Below are 17,660 nucleotides of genomic sequence, written 5' to 3'. Positions count from 1 at the left end.
CTGAAGAAACGTACAGTAAAAGAATGCAGCAAATAGAAATGCATTCAAATTACAAGCCTTAGCACTATAGCAATGCAGGTATTAAATAAGCACTCTACTGATTCTACACATGAAGCTCAGTTCATGTAAAATTGTTTAAAATCAATGAATATCTACAAACATTCATGTTCCCCAGAGGATAAATTCTAATAAATTTGTTGACCACTACCATGAGGGAGACATCTGTGGTTTCGAGTGAAATGTTTCAGCAACTATTAGATGGATTAACATGACATTTGGCCCAGACATTCATGTCCGGATCAAGATGAATTGTAATAACCTTGGTGACCCCTTAACTTTTAATCTGACACCATCTGTCAGGTCAAAAATGACTTTGGTTTATATCCAAATACCTGCAAAACTGCACTAACCTCTTGTTGACCCTCACACGACCAACTCTGCAGTCATAACCATCTGGATGTGAATATAAGCCGCAACCTCAACATGGGAATCTTTCACATCACTATGCAGTCTATGCATCTATCCCACATGGCTGGAGTTGCATTATGGGAAATGTAGGATACCGTGTTTTTGGAGCTGTCAAGATATCTCTGCTTCTGCTGCACTGATTTTAATCATTCCTTTTTAAAATATTTATAGATTTGTATTCGCATCTGGCGAATACAAATAAAAATATTATGAGACAAGCGCAGATCATTTCTTGTAGTTTGGTCACCATTATTGTTACTGATGCAGATTTCACAGTAGCAAATTGCATTGAATCCTGTGTCATCAATTAACTCCGTGTCATTTAGGTGTGGCTCCGCTTAACTACTGTAACTATTTTAGTTGTGCAACCAGGTGTTTGCGTAGGAATGAATCTGACTCGTAGGACTTTGGTTAGTGCGGCTTTTTGAAGAGGCTGGCCCTGGCCGGGGCCCAGCCCGACTCCTCTGTGGGTAAGATAACCCGTAACTCCGCCCCTCTGCTCCTCCGTGGAGCCGTAGTCAAGGATGTTGGAACAGAGAAAGAGGGAAGTAGTGACATAGTGGTGGAGGACAGCAACCTACAGCATGGTTGCATTTCTCACAAATATCTCCAGCTAATGAATAATAACCCAGCTATTTCTTCTTGGAGGTGAGTGTGATGAGACTCTTACTAGCTTGCATTTATGTTTGTACCGTTAAAGCCGTTAAAAGTTAACGTTAACTTCCAGTGTTTAGGTCAACGGTTATTAGCGAGGATTTCAAATGGAAACAGATATTAGTTAAATATCTAAATTAAAACGCTAAAATAAAAAAAAACGCTGTCTATAACAACTCTAATAAAGAAAGTTTTAATAGATGTGAACTTATACGTCAAAGCGTTTTTAAAAAATGACAAATAATACAGCGAATTGCATTTAAAATGTTGACTCACAACGGTCGTTTTCACCCAAGCGAGCAAGCCTCAGCAAGCCCTTTGTTGCTCCAGCCGCCGGGACAAATTCATAACCAACCATTATTCATCTCAAATTTCCCTCTTTTATCCCCTTTAAGTTAATTATAGTCACCATGCGCCGACAAATTTCTTTTTGCGTTACACTCCGCCCGTTTGTTTCCTAAAGAATGTGGGAGGGAGCGTTCAGACGCCGCGGTTCACCGGAGTTAACGTAACTGAAACTGACATTTCCATGTGATTGACATTAGGTTTTAATAAGCTACTCAAAAGCAACAGTAGGAACGTTTCGGTTCCTGTGTAGCTAAGCCACAAAACTTACATCCGAAGATTCACACATGATGACCAAAATAGATACAGTCGAGTATGTTGACTAGTGTACAAGTTAATGCAGTTACATATCTAGGAATGACTGAACTTACAGTGAACGTTACATGAGTTTATTTTGTTTTTGTCAGCTCGCAGTTTTCAGAAGGGACTGTTGTTGTTTTATTATTGGTGTGAGGCAGGAAATGCGTGTAGGAGTTCCTCACATTAAAAAAAAATTGCAGCACCTGTTCTAGCAAACTCGTTTGATTAATGGGCTTGTTAACAGTTCATTTCTGACTGTCAGTTGGTGAAAATGTGGGTCAGTGTTACTGGGCACACTTCTCTTGAATGATTGGTTGATTAGATAAAGTGGTGTAGTGTACTGCAGGTCCAGGTGCCAGGATCACTTCTTTCCCAACTAAAATCTAGTGGTGTACTTGCATGTTGTGTTTTTAACCAGTATGTAAGGACCTACAGCCTTATAGGAGTAGGCAGTGTAGAAGTATAGTAATGATTTCACAACATTTTTGCAGTGTTTGTGTTATAATATTTACTGATAATATAATATAAAATTGTAAATAAATATATAAACAAATACAAATTGCACATTGGGGTCACATAGCCAGTAACCAGCAGCCTAATGACAGAATGCAGGTGAGCACGGGTGGCAACAGAGAGGCAGCATCACGCCTAATAGTCAGTTTCACCCCGCCAGCGCTGGAGAGAGTTGAATAGCCGTATGGCCCGGGGGGACAAAAGACTTCCTCATTCTGTCCATTGAGCAAGAATGAGACAGCAGTCCGCCTCTAAACATATTCCTCTGTCTAGTGAATGTGCTGTGTAGAGGGTGGCGGGCATTGTCCCTGATGGATGGATGGATGGATGGACAACAGTTTATTTAGGGTCCTTCTCTCTGCCGCTGACATAAGGGAATCCAGGTCCGTGCCAACCGCGGAGCCAGCTCTCCTCACCAGCCCGTCCAGCCGGATAGCGTCCCCTCCAGCAACAAAACATCAGACTACATATTTACTTGAAAAGGCAGTACATGCTACCTTTTTACATGTAGGGACTACAGATCTATTGTAACTGGATTGTAAGAGGTTGATTCAAACTTTAATAACGCCATCATACCTTCAGTGGCCAAGACAGCAACCCAATGTATGTTCTGATATACTGTATGTGCTTATTAATGTGTTCAACCACAAGCAGTGGGTAGAAGAAGAAGTACCGCATGGTGTTTTCCATGACGGTCTATATTAGGCAATCACACTGTTTTTCTGCGTCTGTGAGGGCGTTCCAAAGAAAAGAAGAAATTAAATGTGTAAAAGCAAAAAGGGGGGGGGGGGGGTGTATGTTGCACAATAAGAAATGATAAAAGAGCCGCATCTACGTGCATCTGCACCACTTGTGCACCTGCTACTGACTTAACGGACTGTGTCAAGGAAGACTGTAATCAAGTGCAAATTAGAGAGTTTATATTCATGTTGTTATATAAGGAAACATGAGTTTCACCAAACAGTCACACACCTCATCAGAATCAGTAAGCAAGCGCTGTCATGATTTTAAACAAGCCCCATAAAATGTAAAAGTAAATCTTTGTTAAGCACTGTGTCTTCATGTTCATGGTGCCAGGAATTAGATTTTTGGTTTGTTGTTGTTTGTTGTTTAGTGGTGGTGGTTTTAAACAGATGTAGAACGCATCTGCTCTCTGTTACCTCCCCGACAACAGCTCACAATAGTCCATTTTATCCCACAATAAACAATATGGTGCTTGATTAATGTACAACTAGTTTCACTGCTCTTATTACTAGAAGTACGGAAACTCCAAGCATTGTTCAGTGTCTTTCAGTTTTATCATAGGATGAGACTCAAATCCTGTCAGATCTTCCCCTCCAGGGGGTTTTCCTTCCATGATCTTATCTCTTTTCAGTCGTGACACCGCAACACGCCCAGGAAACACTGTTCCTATTTGCTTTTATAATAACAACACATTTCAGTCACATGAGTATCAAGTTGCTGGCCGGGTTGTTGGAATTTTTTTTCCCCCTGCACTCTCATGCCAACCCTCGTTCCACAGCGTATGACACATTATCTCAAAATATTGGCACAGTCCCGGAAATGCTTTGAAGCCCAAAGACTCATAAACCTTAAAAGGATTTGTGTGTGGCTTTGCCATGAAGCTCCCAAAGGTGAGCGAGTTTGTATCGACCATTTATTGCGATATCAAAAAAAAAAAAAAAGCTCATTTTTCCTCTAACGTTCCTGTCTGGGATCCACGAGGGGACAAAATGTCTTTTGCTCACATTATGTCTGACACTGCAGTTAACTTGTGACAGCGAGCGCGAGTAGACTACTTCGTCTTTCTCAGTTTTAACAGCCAGGCTGGGCCAGCTGACAGGAGTTTCTCTGACAAAACCCTCAGAAGGAGGCTGTGTGTTGCGTGACAGATTGCCTCTCACACACACACACACACACACATGTATGCACACAGTGGCGGCACCCATGACAAATCAATACTTTTTTTTTTTAATCTTATGCATGCTCTCACTCTCTTAACATTAGTTATGTAGGTCACATCTTGAAGATTGTAAAGAACTCTTGGACCGGGAACGAGGCTGTTGCTGAGGTATTGCATAGTAGCTCGCTGTTATGCGAGTTTGGGCATGCAGACCCTTGGAAGATGTTGCAATGTTTTAAACTATCTGGAACAGTTAAGTTGAAGCTTGAGGGTCATTTTTTTCAAATGCCTTGATAGTGAACCTGAATTACTTTGCTCTAGTAGCTTTTAAATGTAGCTATTGATTAGTTTGAGTCACCAAAGTGCTATTATCATCCAAATAAAGGTAAAGGGGATATATAAAGGTTTCTGTGTTGAGAAAGATTCTGTTGTTGGAAGTGAAGAATGAGGGGGTAGTTTCATTTGTTGCTGTTGACCCTTTAGAAGCACACAAACTCACCACTGAAACTCACTTCTGTCTCCTACGCTTTTAGCTGGTTAAGCTCCTGCTGAAATAATGGCTGCCTGCTCAGTCATGATCAGTCTGTACTCATCCACACACACACGGCAACAATGCAGTCATACCAAACCAGACGTGTCGCCCGTCTTTTGTATGAAATTTATCAGGAACAGGATGTCATTTCATTGCTGCTATCAAAGGTATTGATCAACTTAAAAAGGTCTTGTTAAAGCAAGGCGCTCCTCTTCATACTCAGGGCTTTCTGCCAGCTGGCTGTTGGCCCATCTACTGTAAGGCCCTTTGGCACTCGGTCTTCTCTCCTCTTCCATTTACAGCACGAGCCTTGTCCAACAACTCAGTTTATTTAAACAGATAAGCTGTGTTAGGAAAAATCTGTTTGTTTAAAATGGAAATAGGAAGGAAAGTTCGTTTTCAGAAGCCTCGTTTACTTTTGTATGAATCCTATAATCACATTGTTTTTTGCGCCTATTAGGCTAACATTTGAAAATAGAAACTCACAGTTATTTGATCATGTTATGTTATGGCATTCTGGATTAAGTCTCAAGCAACATACTTTTAATTTATTGTAAATACCCTAAAAATTGGTGTGAGTCAGTTGCTCACTAGTTAAGACGCAACAGAACCACGATGTCTGTGGTCTGATTCCTGTCGCAGACATTCGTTGGACGTCATACCCTTCTCTCTACCCATTTTTCCTGTTTCGCTACACTTTTGACCGTCAAATAAAGGGAAGGAAATACCCTGAGTTTGAAAAAAATATGAGTAAGGAACAAGTCTAATTGAAATGAGAAAACTTTATGACTTTAAAAGGGAAGTTGTGAAGTGGAAACGTGAAAAGATCTTATTTTCAGCACCTATAGCTGACAACACTGGGGCTCCGTCCCAGTTCTTCCCATAACCTTTGCTCTAGAGTCTCCTTCGGTCTGAGGCAGCCTGCCAAAAACAGGGCTCCGGGGTAAAATAACTACACTATGTACCCATAGTAAAATGCTGACATTAAAAACTACAAACTGAAAATGAAAATAAGGAAGTGGGGATTTTGAAGCGATGATGGTGACAGAATAAGAATCTGTGAGTCAACAAAACGCAAGTTGTGGACTGAAGTGTCGGTCGAGGGAAATTCTGACGTGGCGTGGTGCAGCAGGATCTGACCGTTGGTTACTCATGCTTTTGTGTACGTCTTTGTCAGGATCTATAAAGGAAGACGTACGTTAAATTTAGTGGATGTTAAGAGGAAGTGATGAGGCAATGACCTGAAGGTCGGTTCCTCATGTAGCCAATGACGGCGTTGACCGACAGCTGTTTCTATTGTGTGCATCTACAGAAAAATGACTCATTTAATCATCATTAATCATTTCAGTGTGTTGGTACAGTTGTCTTTCAGTAAATGTTTACTGTAGTTGAAGAAGGTGTGAATAAGGAAGGTTTCAAGTCACTGTAACAGGAGGAACAATGTAGTGTAATATTGTTTAGAGCCCAGAGTGTTTGTCATCAGTCTTAAATGTGTCCTCGTTCCACTTAATTGAGTCTTATCCTCCCTTTATGAGGAGAGGATGAGACTCAAGTGAAGTATACAAGGAGACGTTTAAGGAAGTGGAAGAGATGCAAAGAAAGAATGTGAGGGAAGAGGAATAGAGGAAACACATTCTTAGTGAAATGAGACATTCTTTTCATCCAAACCATCAGCTGAGGTGACACAAGTTTCTGTTTCTGTCATCCAAACCACAGCTGGCTCAGCTGTCAGTCTGCAGGTATTAACACATGTTAATGTGATGTACTGTCCAAATAATAATAATAAGGATGCACAGATCCCACTGCCTAAACTAAACAGTTCGACAGCCATCTGCACATTATATTGTAAATAGATCCGACCGACCAAAGTTTATAAAGTTACTGCTCAGTGTTTTCTTTGATTGACATTATTTAACAAGTTTCAATTAAGCAACTTGTTGCTACAACAACTTATTATCACTGGTTTTCAAATATAACATTTGAAATGTTGAACTGGCCAAATAGCCTATATTTGTGTCTCCTGATGTAAAACTTTGCATGCGGTTATTTGTTCAGCTACTGTGCATCACTGCAGTGGAGGAGAGAACCAATAAATCATGAGCCTGAATGCTGTTTAGTAAAAATGATATATTAAACCTTTATCTGCCGTATCACAGGCCAGTCCTTTGTGTTCACTCAGTCGCTTTTCTATAAGACATGTCTCACAAAATGAAATTTCATTTTATATAAATCCCGGTAAGGCTTGCAGTTGTTGATATCGGTCGCTTTTACTACCGAAGTACATCTGATTCTTACTCGACTGCTATAAATTGCTTCGCAGGATGATGTAAACGTCTTGAATGTACAAGTAAGAAAAAGGCTTATAGTAGTTTGGCACTCACACGGTGCCATAGTGCAGCGTGACTTTCTCTTCTCACCACACAGTAAGCAGAAAACGATAAGATCACTGCTGTGGAGGCGCATTATGTAGTTTCTCAACCATTCTTTTGGCTCAGATGTGAGAAAAGCACCTAAAAATACACAGCAAGTGAAAGAGTTTGGTTCCCTTCGAAGCAGGCGTGTTTGACACCTCAGTCTCTTCTCCATGTCTCAGTGTTTTTATATGATACACTGCGGGGTGTGAGGCTGTTGCTCTACCCAAAGCTCCCTTGATAGCATTCATTTAAATTCAATAACATATAGTATAAAATGACAGTCAGCGTGTGTTTTTTCACTATCATGACTTTCAGATTTTTGCCACAATACAAGGGAAATTAGATCATGTTAATACACTTATGTAACCGAGTGTAGAAAAGCACCCTTGTTTCGCATGTTTGTCTGGTGTCGCCTGTACAGTAAGTGTGATTGACCTAAGTGGAGCAGATCAACTGCTGAGTGCGTGTGGCAGAAAATGAAACAAGATATCTTCCCCTCACCCCTACATGTGGGTTATGTGTGGTGTTTGTAAGTTAGGGGCAGTTTTTTTTCCTGAGTGCAGCTCAGAGTAAATGAGCACAGTTCAACCTGTCTCCACTAACGACACCTGAATAACACTGGCCCGCAGCGTCAGGCAAAAGGGAATACATACAAACAAACCTACCGACACAGGCTGAGGGTAGGCCTCTCCATGGTGACGCCATCTCTGAGGAACATGTGATATCACCAAACACAAAGGGGTGACACATACACGACAGTCCCGCTGATTAATGGTCAAGTGCAGAGCTTCTTCTGGCATGTGACTCTTTTGAGATGTGTAACCACAACCAGGGAACTGATAAGCTCACTGTCACGTCTGAGGACGGGGGGGAATCTTCTCTTCCTATTTAGCTCGCTCAAACGCCCGTTTATCACATTTGCAAATTAAGTTTCACATGTGCTAGCTGTGGCTCATACATAGCGGAGTGCACGGACAGTCAATGATTAGGAAAGATCTGTGTTTATCCAGCAAACATGCCCTTATGGTGCTGCTACTTGCTGACTGACTACCATTTCAAGACAAAGCTTACATATGGATCAGTAGTGTGTCAGAACAGCATTGCTGCTTACCAAAGTGGCATCAATTAATTAATAATTAATTATTAAAATAATTGATACTGATGGAGTCTTCATGCTTTATATTCTGTACCTTGTTCTTTTTTTGAAAGAAAAGCTGATATTGTTTTAGAATATTTGTAATTTAAAGATCACTATTTTGACATGTGTCGGTACAATATACTCGATATTGTATCATACATATTTTTTCCCTGGTCACTGCCTCACATAGGGTTCTAGCTCCGTACAGCGTTATCTATATTATCTTCCCTCTCGAGAATACCAAACGCGGTCCCTTCATATTAGTCTTCCTATGTGGATCCTAACATCTGCCTGTATACAATGATAGACTGTGGTCAGCAGCAGTCTCTCCGCCACTTGAGCTCTCTGTCCATTAGTGAGATTCCCAGCTATTTCATTATCTAAGTGGATGGGATCCAGCCTTTACCCACTATTCCACTAAACCACAAGCTAGATTGTCAGTAGCCTCCTCTTCGTCTCAAGGGGGCTGAATCAGGCTTTCAGCCCAAGCTTGAAATATTTATCACACATAATTAAAAACACTGTTGGCAAATTGAAATGTACACCTATATTAACATAAATGTGTTACAGAAATGTTGTTTTTTGGGGGGGGGGTGTTGGGGCAAAGTAGGTGACATGGACAATAAGTGAAGCTCTGTCTAACCGTGTTTTGGCTCTGTAGTGGAAGCTTGCCTATTGACTGAGCTGGTGTCAGGTTTCCCTGCTGCTGCCATTCCTGCCGCAGACACCCCGGGTCTCACATTGATTCTTGTAAACCACAACTCAAGAACAACTTCAAGGCTTTCAAGACCATAATAACATAATGGATGTGTTGGCCGAGGCTCGTGACACCATAGGGATATTTTCTGCAGCGCCTTTGATTTCTATAGTATAATGCTAGGAGACATTCTCCACTCCAGGAATAGACTGGCTGTTTGCTCCGCTGTTGACTGTGATCGGTAAAGACTGGAAGACGGCAATAAGTAAGTCTGACAGTATTATTCTTTAGTCTTTGAGCGGTAACGAGTGCCACGACAGATCTGCGGTTACAAACGAGAAGACTGTGGATGTGATTTTTTTTTTTTTAAGAGTCGTTTGTTTTGTACGGAGTACAGTATGTGCACATGTGGGGATTTAACATGAATACCACTCACCAAACTTTTAGCACTTTGTATTGATAACAGGTAGTTCAGTAACACTGATGTGTGTGTGTTTTTTTTAAATTGTTGGGTCTATGATATCTGCAGGTGTTAGCTGGCGATTCATGCAGAGCAACTACTATGTGCATCATCATCATCATGTTTAGTCAATAAGGAGTGCAGGGCTGTAAACAACTCAAGAGGAAGTGGATATAGATTACTAACCACCTGGAGGATGTGTGATGATTTCAGAGAATTATTGATCACAATCTTCTGATGTCATCAGCTGGTGTATCAGTTGCTTTTTCATTAGAGGCTCAAGTATGCACATTAGATCCTGCAGAATTGATTCATGTTTTTTTAGTCGGCTAACCAGTTATTTCTTTATGCCCTTAAATTATTCAATATTATGGGCTGGGCAATACTGAATGCTGATATACATCATTCAATGATAAACAGGACTATGTCGAAACCTAGTATATGCCTGGACCGTTTATGGTCAATATGTGAGATTGTGGCCAGTTTGTTACAGGGATAGTCAGTTGTAGTGTCTATAATGTGAATTCCTGGATATTAAATGTTCATCTGCTAATTCTAACTATAACTATTCTCATTATCTGTTAACTCCCCTGCTCTTTCATCTGTTTCACTCTGCAGATGTCTCGTTTTTCAGCGTATTGAGTGTTTTGTCGGTGTGATGGTTATGCGGGGTGCTTTAACTGTGCATGCTCTCTCGTGCCTCTATGCGCCTTTTTTCTACCTCTTTTCCAGTTGATGATCATGGAGGCTGCAGTGGAAATTGTAAACCGAAGGTTTTGACAGCGTTTCGGGTGCAAATTCAGGAGGCTTATCTCCGCCCGCCCACTTACCACAGTTGCAGTCAAATCAATGCACCTGCAGAGCATCCATCCCACACGAAACTGATATCACAGCTGCATGAGTCGCATGTTTTTACCCTGCAAGACTCATGTTTTAATGCTGTTAATCATCAGGCAGAAAACATCAGGCAGTGCAGCCAGGCAGAGAGTCGATCAGACTGGACTTGACGCTCAGAGCAGAAACATAATCACTCTGCGTCGCCGCTGTCCTCCACTTCCATCATCTTGCGCCGATTCATTTTGAAAGAGCAGCGGCCAATGAGGAAACTCCAACACTTGGCTGGGCGACCAATGGTGTAACTCAATCACTCACTCACTCACTCATGACAACCATGGTTATAGGTCTGGTCTGTAGCCAGTCCAGCCAAAAATGTGTCAGGTGGTAGAGAGCTGTACAGTTTATGGGCAATTCTGCAAATCAATGAGCAGGACTGTGTTTGGGATTCATATCATTTTTGCATCAATTTGACAAAATACATGAATGTGTCAGGTATCAGGCATACATGTCCATCTAGTTATTTTGTCAATAAATGAATTCCTACTAAATGTACAATATCATGATAAAACTATTACAATATGAAGTTATATGATGCATCATATCACCCACTTTTGGTCTCTGGGTTAGAAACTTCAGTATTCACATGCAAATCAATAGTTCCTATTTAAACAAATTACACTGTATTATTTCAGACTAACTCAGAAAAAAAGGAAGAAAGCAGTCAAATGCAAAAAAAGTGAGAGAATTTAATATGGTCAATATGTGCATGAATACAGACACTAAACTGCGAGCATAGGATGCTGCCTGAGGAGGAGCGTCAAGTAGGGAAAGTGTTGCAATCCAGATTAGCTGCTGATCCAAACCTTCTCTGTGTTCTTCATGCTATTTAGAGCCTGTATTCATGCACATGTTGAACATATTCAATGATCTCGCTTCTTTTTGACGGCTCCTTTCCTTCTCTCTTTTATACAGCATCATTTAATCTATAACATAAATGTAATACATCTGTTGTTTTCACTGTTATTACTTCAATTTCATTATCAGAGGGTTGTTAGCAATCAGCAATCTGAAAGAGGCATGACCCTTCTTTCCTCCCACCTCTTCCTTTATTATTACATTATCTTAAATCAATGATCGAAGCTCTGTGTAGCGATGAGGTTGCCATGTTTAATATTACACGTTTCTCATCAGCTGTAAGTGAATGCAAAGTCTTTTAAGGATCACTTAAGAAAATTGCCTTGCTTATGTAATCAGAAAGCGAGGGGAGTTTGAAATGATTTTTTTTTTTTTTTTTTAAGAGATTGAGCTGGGAGAGAGCCAGCCGCTGCTGCTTCAAGTGGATGTTTGTTTGGATAGACTAAAAGAGTTTCCTTTTTGAGTTATTGTTGGAGTTATAGAGGAAAGGGGTGGATCCTCTGTAAGCACAAATTTGTCACAAGACAGAGGGAGAGCGTGTGTTTTCAAGAGAGACTTCAGACTCATTCATTTTCACCGTGTCCCACTTGCGATCGTGAACCCATTTAACCCGACTCCGCAGTTCCCCTCAGCTCTGTGGAGCTTTAAAACATCTTCTGAGTTCATTGGTTTTTTTTTTTGCAACTTTACTGTTTTTCTTCACTTTCACTGCTCTCATAGTGTTGTTTTTGGCTGTAGCGAGCAGCTCTCTTCAGCAGATACACTATACGCTACCCGCCCAGCACCTAACGACAGGCAGATGAAGTTAGTGACTAGCTGATGAACAGAGTGGAGCATTTAACAGGTATTTCTCTCAGTGGAGACTAAAAACAGACTTATATATTCATGAGTTGACCAGAAACACGACTCCAAATAAATGCTAACGTTGCTCCATATCTGCTCTATGTGTAAATAGGAAATTGTTTGCTAACAAGTTTAACGTAATGACTAATCAAGTGATAATGAGGAAGTTTTGTATTATTGCTTGTTTCCTCTGCCCCTAAGTGTCCAAAAAAATAAGTTATTGCGAGTTTAAACATTTGAATTCTAACCTTCTTAGTCATATCTTGCAGCTTGACCGTTTCAAACTGAGCGGTTCAGTGTGGACAAGCTCAAGCAACACCATTAATTTTGAGTATGAATCCAATCAAACAACACCACAGGAGAGTGTATTCACATTTTACACATAAGCTTCCAAAACCTGCTGTAGAGAATAGTGCTGGTAAACTATGTTGTGTTGTGATCATTGGTGTAAATGCATTTGAATAGACATGTCACATTTTAGGGACAGTTGTGAAAACATGAGTTTTACAGTATTTAGTTTACATCTTTATATGACATCAATGTTTTGGATGTACACTTTTGTATAGATAAAGTACCGTACATTACATACAGTATTATTTTCTCACCTCCAGCATTCTGATAGGATGGCATCACAGGAGGGGGAGGGGCCGCCTCCAAACGGGGGCAAATCAGATAGCCGTCTACAGAGCAAGAAGCCACCCAGCCTGGTAATAGCAATACCTCCACCTGAGATGACGTCCCATGACCCCGCAAAACAGGTACGCTGACCGTTTCGACCTCAACTTATCTCTCACCGCCTCGCTGTCTTCAAGCAGATCGCAACTTAGCAGATGTGTTATCACATTGAGTAGCCACTTCCTCTTACAGTGCTAAGTGTGGTGAGCGTTTTCACATGAATGTTGAGTAAATACTATATAACGTTCACAAAAAGATAAACGCAGCGCTTTAACAACACACAGAAGAAAGCAATTAAATGCAATTGAAAGCAATTTTAAAAATTCAAAGAAAGGCAGATAAACAGGGTGTTAGGGTTGTACTGTTGGTATTTGTGTAATGTCAAAGATGTAACACTCAGCGACCCGACCTCAGCAGATCTTTAGTATGTGGCTCAAAATTGAGGTTCAAATCAGTTAGGAGGGCTCTAATTAGCTCTAATTAACTGGAGTTAGGCTTAGTGTGCCAAATTTGGAGAGAAATATGCTTTTGATATTCCCTAACACTCTTACAAGAGTTAATGCAGAATATTTTATTTCATTTGGGTTGATGGACAGATACTATGGAAGGAGAAGCCATGCCTACTGACTACTACTACTACTACTACTGCTGCCTCATTAGAGTCAGAGGGGAATACAAAAAGACCCGGGGCAGTAATTCTTTTTTTTTTTTAAAGTTCAAACGGGTTCAAAAGATGTTAACGGGGCAGCATACTCTCCTTCTGTTCCCCTGTATTTGCCATTTGCTCGGGCAGGGAGGCATGTTGGACAGCTGTCTTGCAGTTTATGGGTGCAAGGCCACACATTACCCCTCGTAGGCCCCATTCTTAGAACACAAACGTTGGCATTTCAGCTACACAAAGTAGTTGGTAGGCAGAGTTTAACAGAGCACGACATGCTACACTTAAGCAGCTACTGCTGTAAAAATGCAAATATAGTGTGAACTCACAGGATATGTGCTTTAACACTGTCATTACAAGAGAAGAAAGTAAAAGAAGAAAGACACCCCGTACTCTGCCTACGGCTACAATTTAAACATAAATAAAACTTCAATTGGAAAAGCTTTGCTGCGTTACGCACGTTAGTTAAAGCTGAAACAAGTACATGTTCTTTTGAAAATGCGTATTCTTGTCATTACACATTTTAACTTGCATTTTTCAATTATGTGGAGAACCTAGCACACCAAAGAGTTGGGTTAGGGAGCTGGCAGGTTCCTGTTCTACATGTGCAGTTATTGCCAGCGAGCGGCCACATTTGGAGGATCATGTCATGCAGACAGCCTACGATTACTTGTTTTTTGCACTGATTACTGTGTTTGTTTGATAACTGTTACCATATCAACATTCAGTAAGAATGTAGTAAATAAAAAGTCAGTTTCAGTCAGTAAGTGTAGAATCTGCACAGTTCAATGATTCATAATAACCCAAACAATTACTGGAAGTCACTGGAAGGTTTGGTCTTTATAAACCCGAGAGAGTCTGTGCTTTCACTAAGTTACACAAACACACCATTTACTTGTGATTTACTGATGCTAAGATTGTGAAACTTTTCTGTCAAGCTTATAGAGAGATTTAACTGCACTATATAGTAGAATATAGTAGAATAGAATATATCTTGGAAAGAATCCAAGATTATGTAATTCGTATGTGCAAATTTAGTTTTCCCTGACAACACCCTGATAGTGGCAGTGAGGGAGATAGCGTATCGCCTGATCTCGACCGGCTGAGTGCCACAACCTGAACATCTGGCTCGCTTACAGCTCGCTTTGAGCTCCATAAACTCTCAGAATGACAAGACCATTAACCTCACTGAGAGCCGAGTCACTGCAGGTTAAGATAACGGACTGTCTGATGAGTCACTGCACACTGCATAACAGAAGAACACTGAACAGAAAGTGAGAGGAGGAGTGTTGTTTTGTATTGGCTGAACGCTGTCATGCGCACATTAAATGTGCAGTTAATCAAGCAGCTGAATACTGAGATTCAGACTCGCCACTGATCCAGAGTATTCTAGTATTGCAATAATTACCTAATAGTCCTCTAATTTAATAGCAATTTCATCTGAGATGTGGTCCTGCAATAATTAATTCTCTGTAATTGATTCTAATTAGGCAGTAAAGTACTGCAGTCCTATGTAATTATACAGATTTATACATATTCAAACTGTAATACATACATTATTTTTTCTCTCTTGCTGAGCTGCTGCTTAGTTTAGATTATTGGATTATTCCTACAGTTTAGTAATTGGTCTTTTGTTAAGATGATGCAAAAAGGTTTCTGTAAAGCATCTGTAGTTAATCTGTATTCTAAATGAGTTTTAAAGCAGTCGAGTAATTAAATGAAAATGGAAAAACTCCTGCACAATCTCTACATGCAGACATCATATTGAAGGACAATCACTGGACAGTAACATCATCTCTCTTTCTCTAACATCTCTCTCTCTCTTCCTCCGTTCAGCCGCTCCGGCCGTCTCTGAAAAAAAGCGTAAGTGGCCAAGCAACCGGTTCTGTGTCGGAGAGCGTCAGCGGAGCCGGAGATGGAGGACTTTCAGCCAGAGACAGAAGGGCAAAGTTTGGAAGACAAACCTCGCTCTCGCAAAGCATCCGCAAGTAAGACGGAGAGTTTGTTATGTGTGTGTGTGTGTGTGTGTGTGTGTGTGTGTGTGTGTGTGTGTGTGTGTGTGTGTGTGCGCGTTTGTTTTTCTTCACACCATTCAACAATGGCAGGGTGCTCTCCAGCAATTGAAGGAATTTAATTTTGAAGAAGTTTAGATTTTTAATAAGTCAAAACATACAGCGAAGACATACAGTTAGTTAATAGTCAATAAGCTAACGAACCCTTGAAAAATGTATAAAGGAAATGCAAGTGAAGTTCTTCACAGGTCATTTACCCAAATGTGTCAAAAAGTGCAAATTCATTTCCCTGTAGTTCTTTAACAGTAACTTCCTCTTCAGGTCCCTCAGTAGACGACATTGTGGTCTTGTGGTCGACAAAAATGAAATGAATAATGTCTGGTTAAGCTCAAGTTAAAGTTTGTCAGTATGTTGTACTTAGTCCACCCTCTTCTCTCTCTACCTGTAGGAATACAGCCGAGTGGTTTGGGGTGGGAGAAGGCTGTGAGACCAAGCAGCAGATATGGCACAGGAAGAGCCTGCGCCACTGCAGCCAACGCTACGGCAAGCTGAAGGCCCAATATAGAGAGCCTGAGACGGCCACCAGCATCGACCAAAACCTGGACTCACCAGCCACACACAGGATGCCCAAGGTACTCTGCTGTCATAGAGGCATGTGATCACCGCGCGCCCTAACCTACACACCGGCTATCAGTTCAAATCCTGGTTAACGTTTTTTTGGAAACATTTTCATATCCTGATCTTATTACTAAATAGGACAAAATATCCTCACAGACAGCAAAAAGAAACAAGATGAGATATCGCAGGGTCTATGTCATGGGGTCTGTTTTTTGTTTTTTTTTTTCCCCCCACCTGCCTGGTTTAATGTCACGACACCGAGAGGTTTCTCAAGAAGGACGAGACCAAAAAGAAATGGTGAGAGACAGAAGTTGCAAGGAGTGCGGGAAAAATGTGTCTGGCTTTAATAACGTAGAGCGCTGTATGGTGACAGACGTGGAGCATCTGCGCCCCAGATGAATCAAGTCACTCTCTTCGGTCTTTGTCAGGCAGCCATACTCATCTACTCATCATCACAATATGTAGTTTTCCGTCTTTTCACCGTCTTCTTCTTACCTTCACCTGCTTTTTTTGCGGCTCTGCACCTGTTCGCTCATCTCATCTAGAGGATCAGTGATAAGTATTTTCAACTAGCAACAGTTTTTTTTTTTTTTTTTCTCCTCTTACTTTACACAAATGCATGCACATACAAACGCAGGCAAAAGCAAGTCTTGTACCACAGTGCGACCGTTGTTAACTCAGCAAGGTTTAAAGATTATCATCTCTGAGTGACTCATCTTTCACAGCTCACTAGCTGAGAATACTGCTTTATCTTCAACGCTTTCAGAGGACAATGCATGTAAGATATCTATATCAGGTTGAATATAATCACTTGTTTTCGCTAGATCGTGGATCCCTTGGCACGCGGACGAGCCTTCCGTTGCCCAGATGAGGTGGACAACCGCTCCCCGAGGACGCCCCACACCCCCCACGTGGTTCCCGTCACCCCGGGGGTCACCTCGCTCAGCTCCATCACCAGCCAGCGCTCCGGGTACAGCCGCTTCCCCAGACGTAAGAGGGAGTCTGTCGCCCGCATGAGCATCCGAGCTGCGTCCAACCTGCTGAGGGTGGGTGGGGGTACCTATGTGTGGCCAGAGAATTTTCAAGGGAATTTGAGGAAAAAGTTTAGAAATGGGTGGTGTTACAATTTTTTTTTTCGTGCACATTGTTTGTATTAGATTTTCCATTTTTCCCCACAGCAACCACAACTTTGCTAGTCAGAACTGTGGAATTTATACAGCTTCACTTAGTAGAAACTCGTAACAGATTTCTGTGGACTGCAAATAGATTTCATGATGTGGGATGTTTTCAGAAAACGAATGTGAGGTTACTTCACAATCAGACTACACTAAAATCTGCTTTTGTTGCTTTAAGAGGCAGAATTAATCCAACTAAATAGTGGTAAGAGTGGTAAATAATCTGTTAAAAGAAACAAGGGGTGTACATACTTTTGCATGCAGATTTTTTTAAATATATTTTAATTTTGTAAATTAAAAAAAACTTGTATAGATCTCAGACACAATTTCAAATATTGGCATTATCATTATGTGGGGTAACAAATTATGCAAAGTATCCACAGAGTGGTCAAACCTTTGCATAGTGTCACTTGTTTACCTTCACTCAGCTCAAAAACAACCTCCACAAACCCACTGGGGGATAAAATACTTTGGGTTTGGAGGTTTTCCAGTGTAGTTCTGGT

The 17,660-nt window shown here is 41.0% G+C and overlaps 1 protein-coding gene across 3 annotated transcripts in view; it reads left to right on the top strand.

Moving 5' to 3' along the window:
• The first annotated feature begins 762 nt into the window (after positions 1-762).
• Positions 763-17,660, top strand: part of LOC122978829 (inactive rhomboid protein 2-like) — a 30,244-nt gene continuing 13,346 nt past the window's right edge. The window contains exons 1-6 of one of the 3 annotated variants that reach the window (XM_044345855.1): positions 763-1,116; positions 8,929-9,229; positions 12,631-12,777; positions 15,189-15,340; positions 15,813-15,996; positions 16,807-17,028. In XM_044345855.1, coding sequence (XP_044201790.1) covers positions 12,643-12,777; positions 15,189-15,340; positions 15,813-15,996; positions 16,807-17,028 — 693 coding nt within the window. In that variant the 5' untranslated portion in view covers positions 763-1,116; positions 8,929-9,229; positions 12,631-12,642. Of the gene's footprint in view, positions 1,117-8,928; positions 9,230-11,569; positions 12,021-12,630; positions 12,778-15,188; positions 15,341-15,812; positions 15,997-16,806; positions 17,029-17,660 lie in introns of those variants that run through there. The other 2 variants (XM_044345854.1, XM_044345856.1) reach the window with 2 other exon arrangements.

Source organism: Thunnus albacares, chromosome 3, assembly GCF_914725855.1.
Source record: "Thunnus albacares chromosome 3, fThuAlb1.1, whole genome shotgun sequence".
In the NCBI taxonomy this organism is placed as follows: Eukaryota; Metazoa; Chordata; class Actinopteri; order Scombriformes; family Scombridae; genus Thunnus; species Thunnus albacares.
Note: the sequence above shows the minus strand (reverse complement) of the source record. Positions and strands in the feature narration are given on the sequence as shown.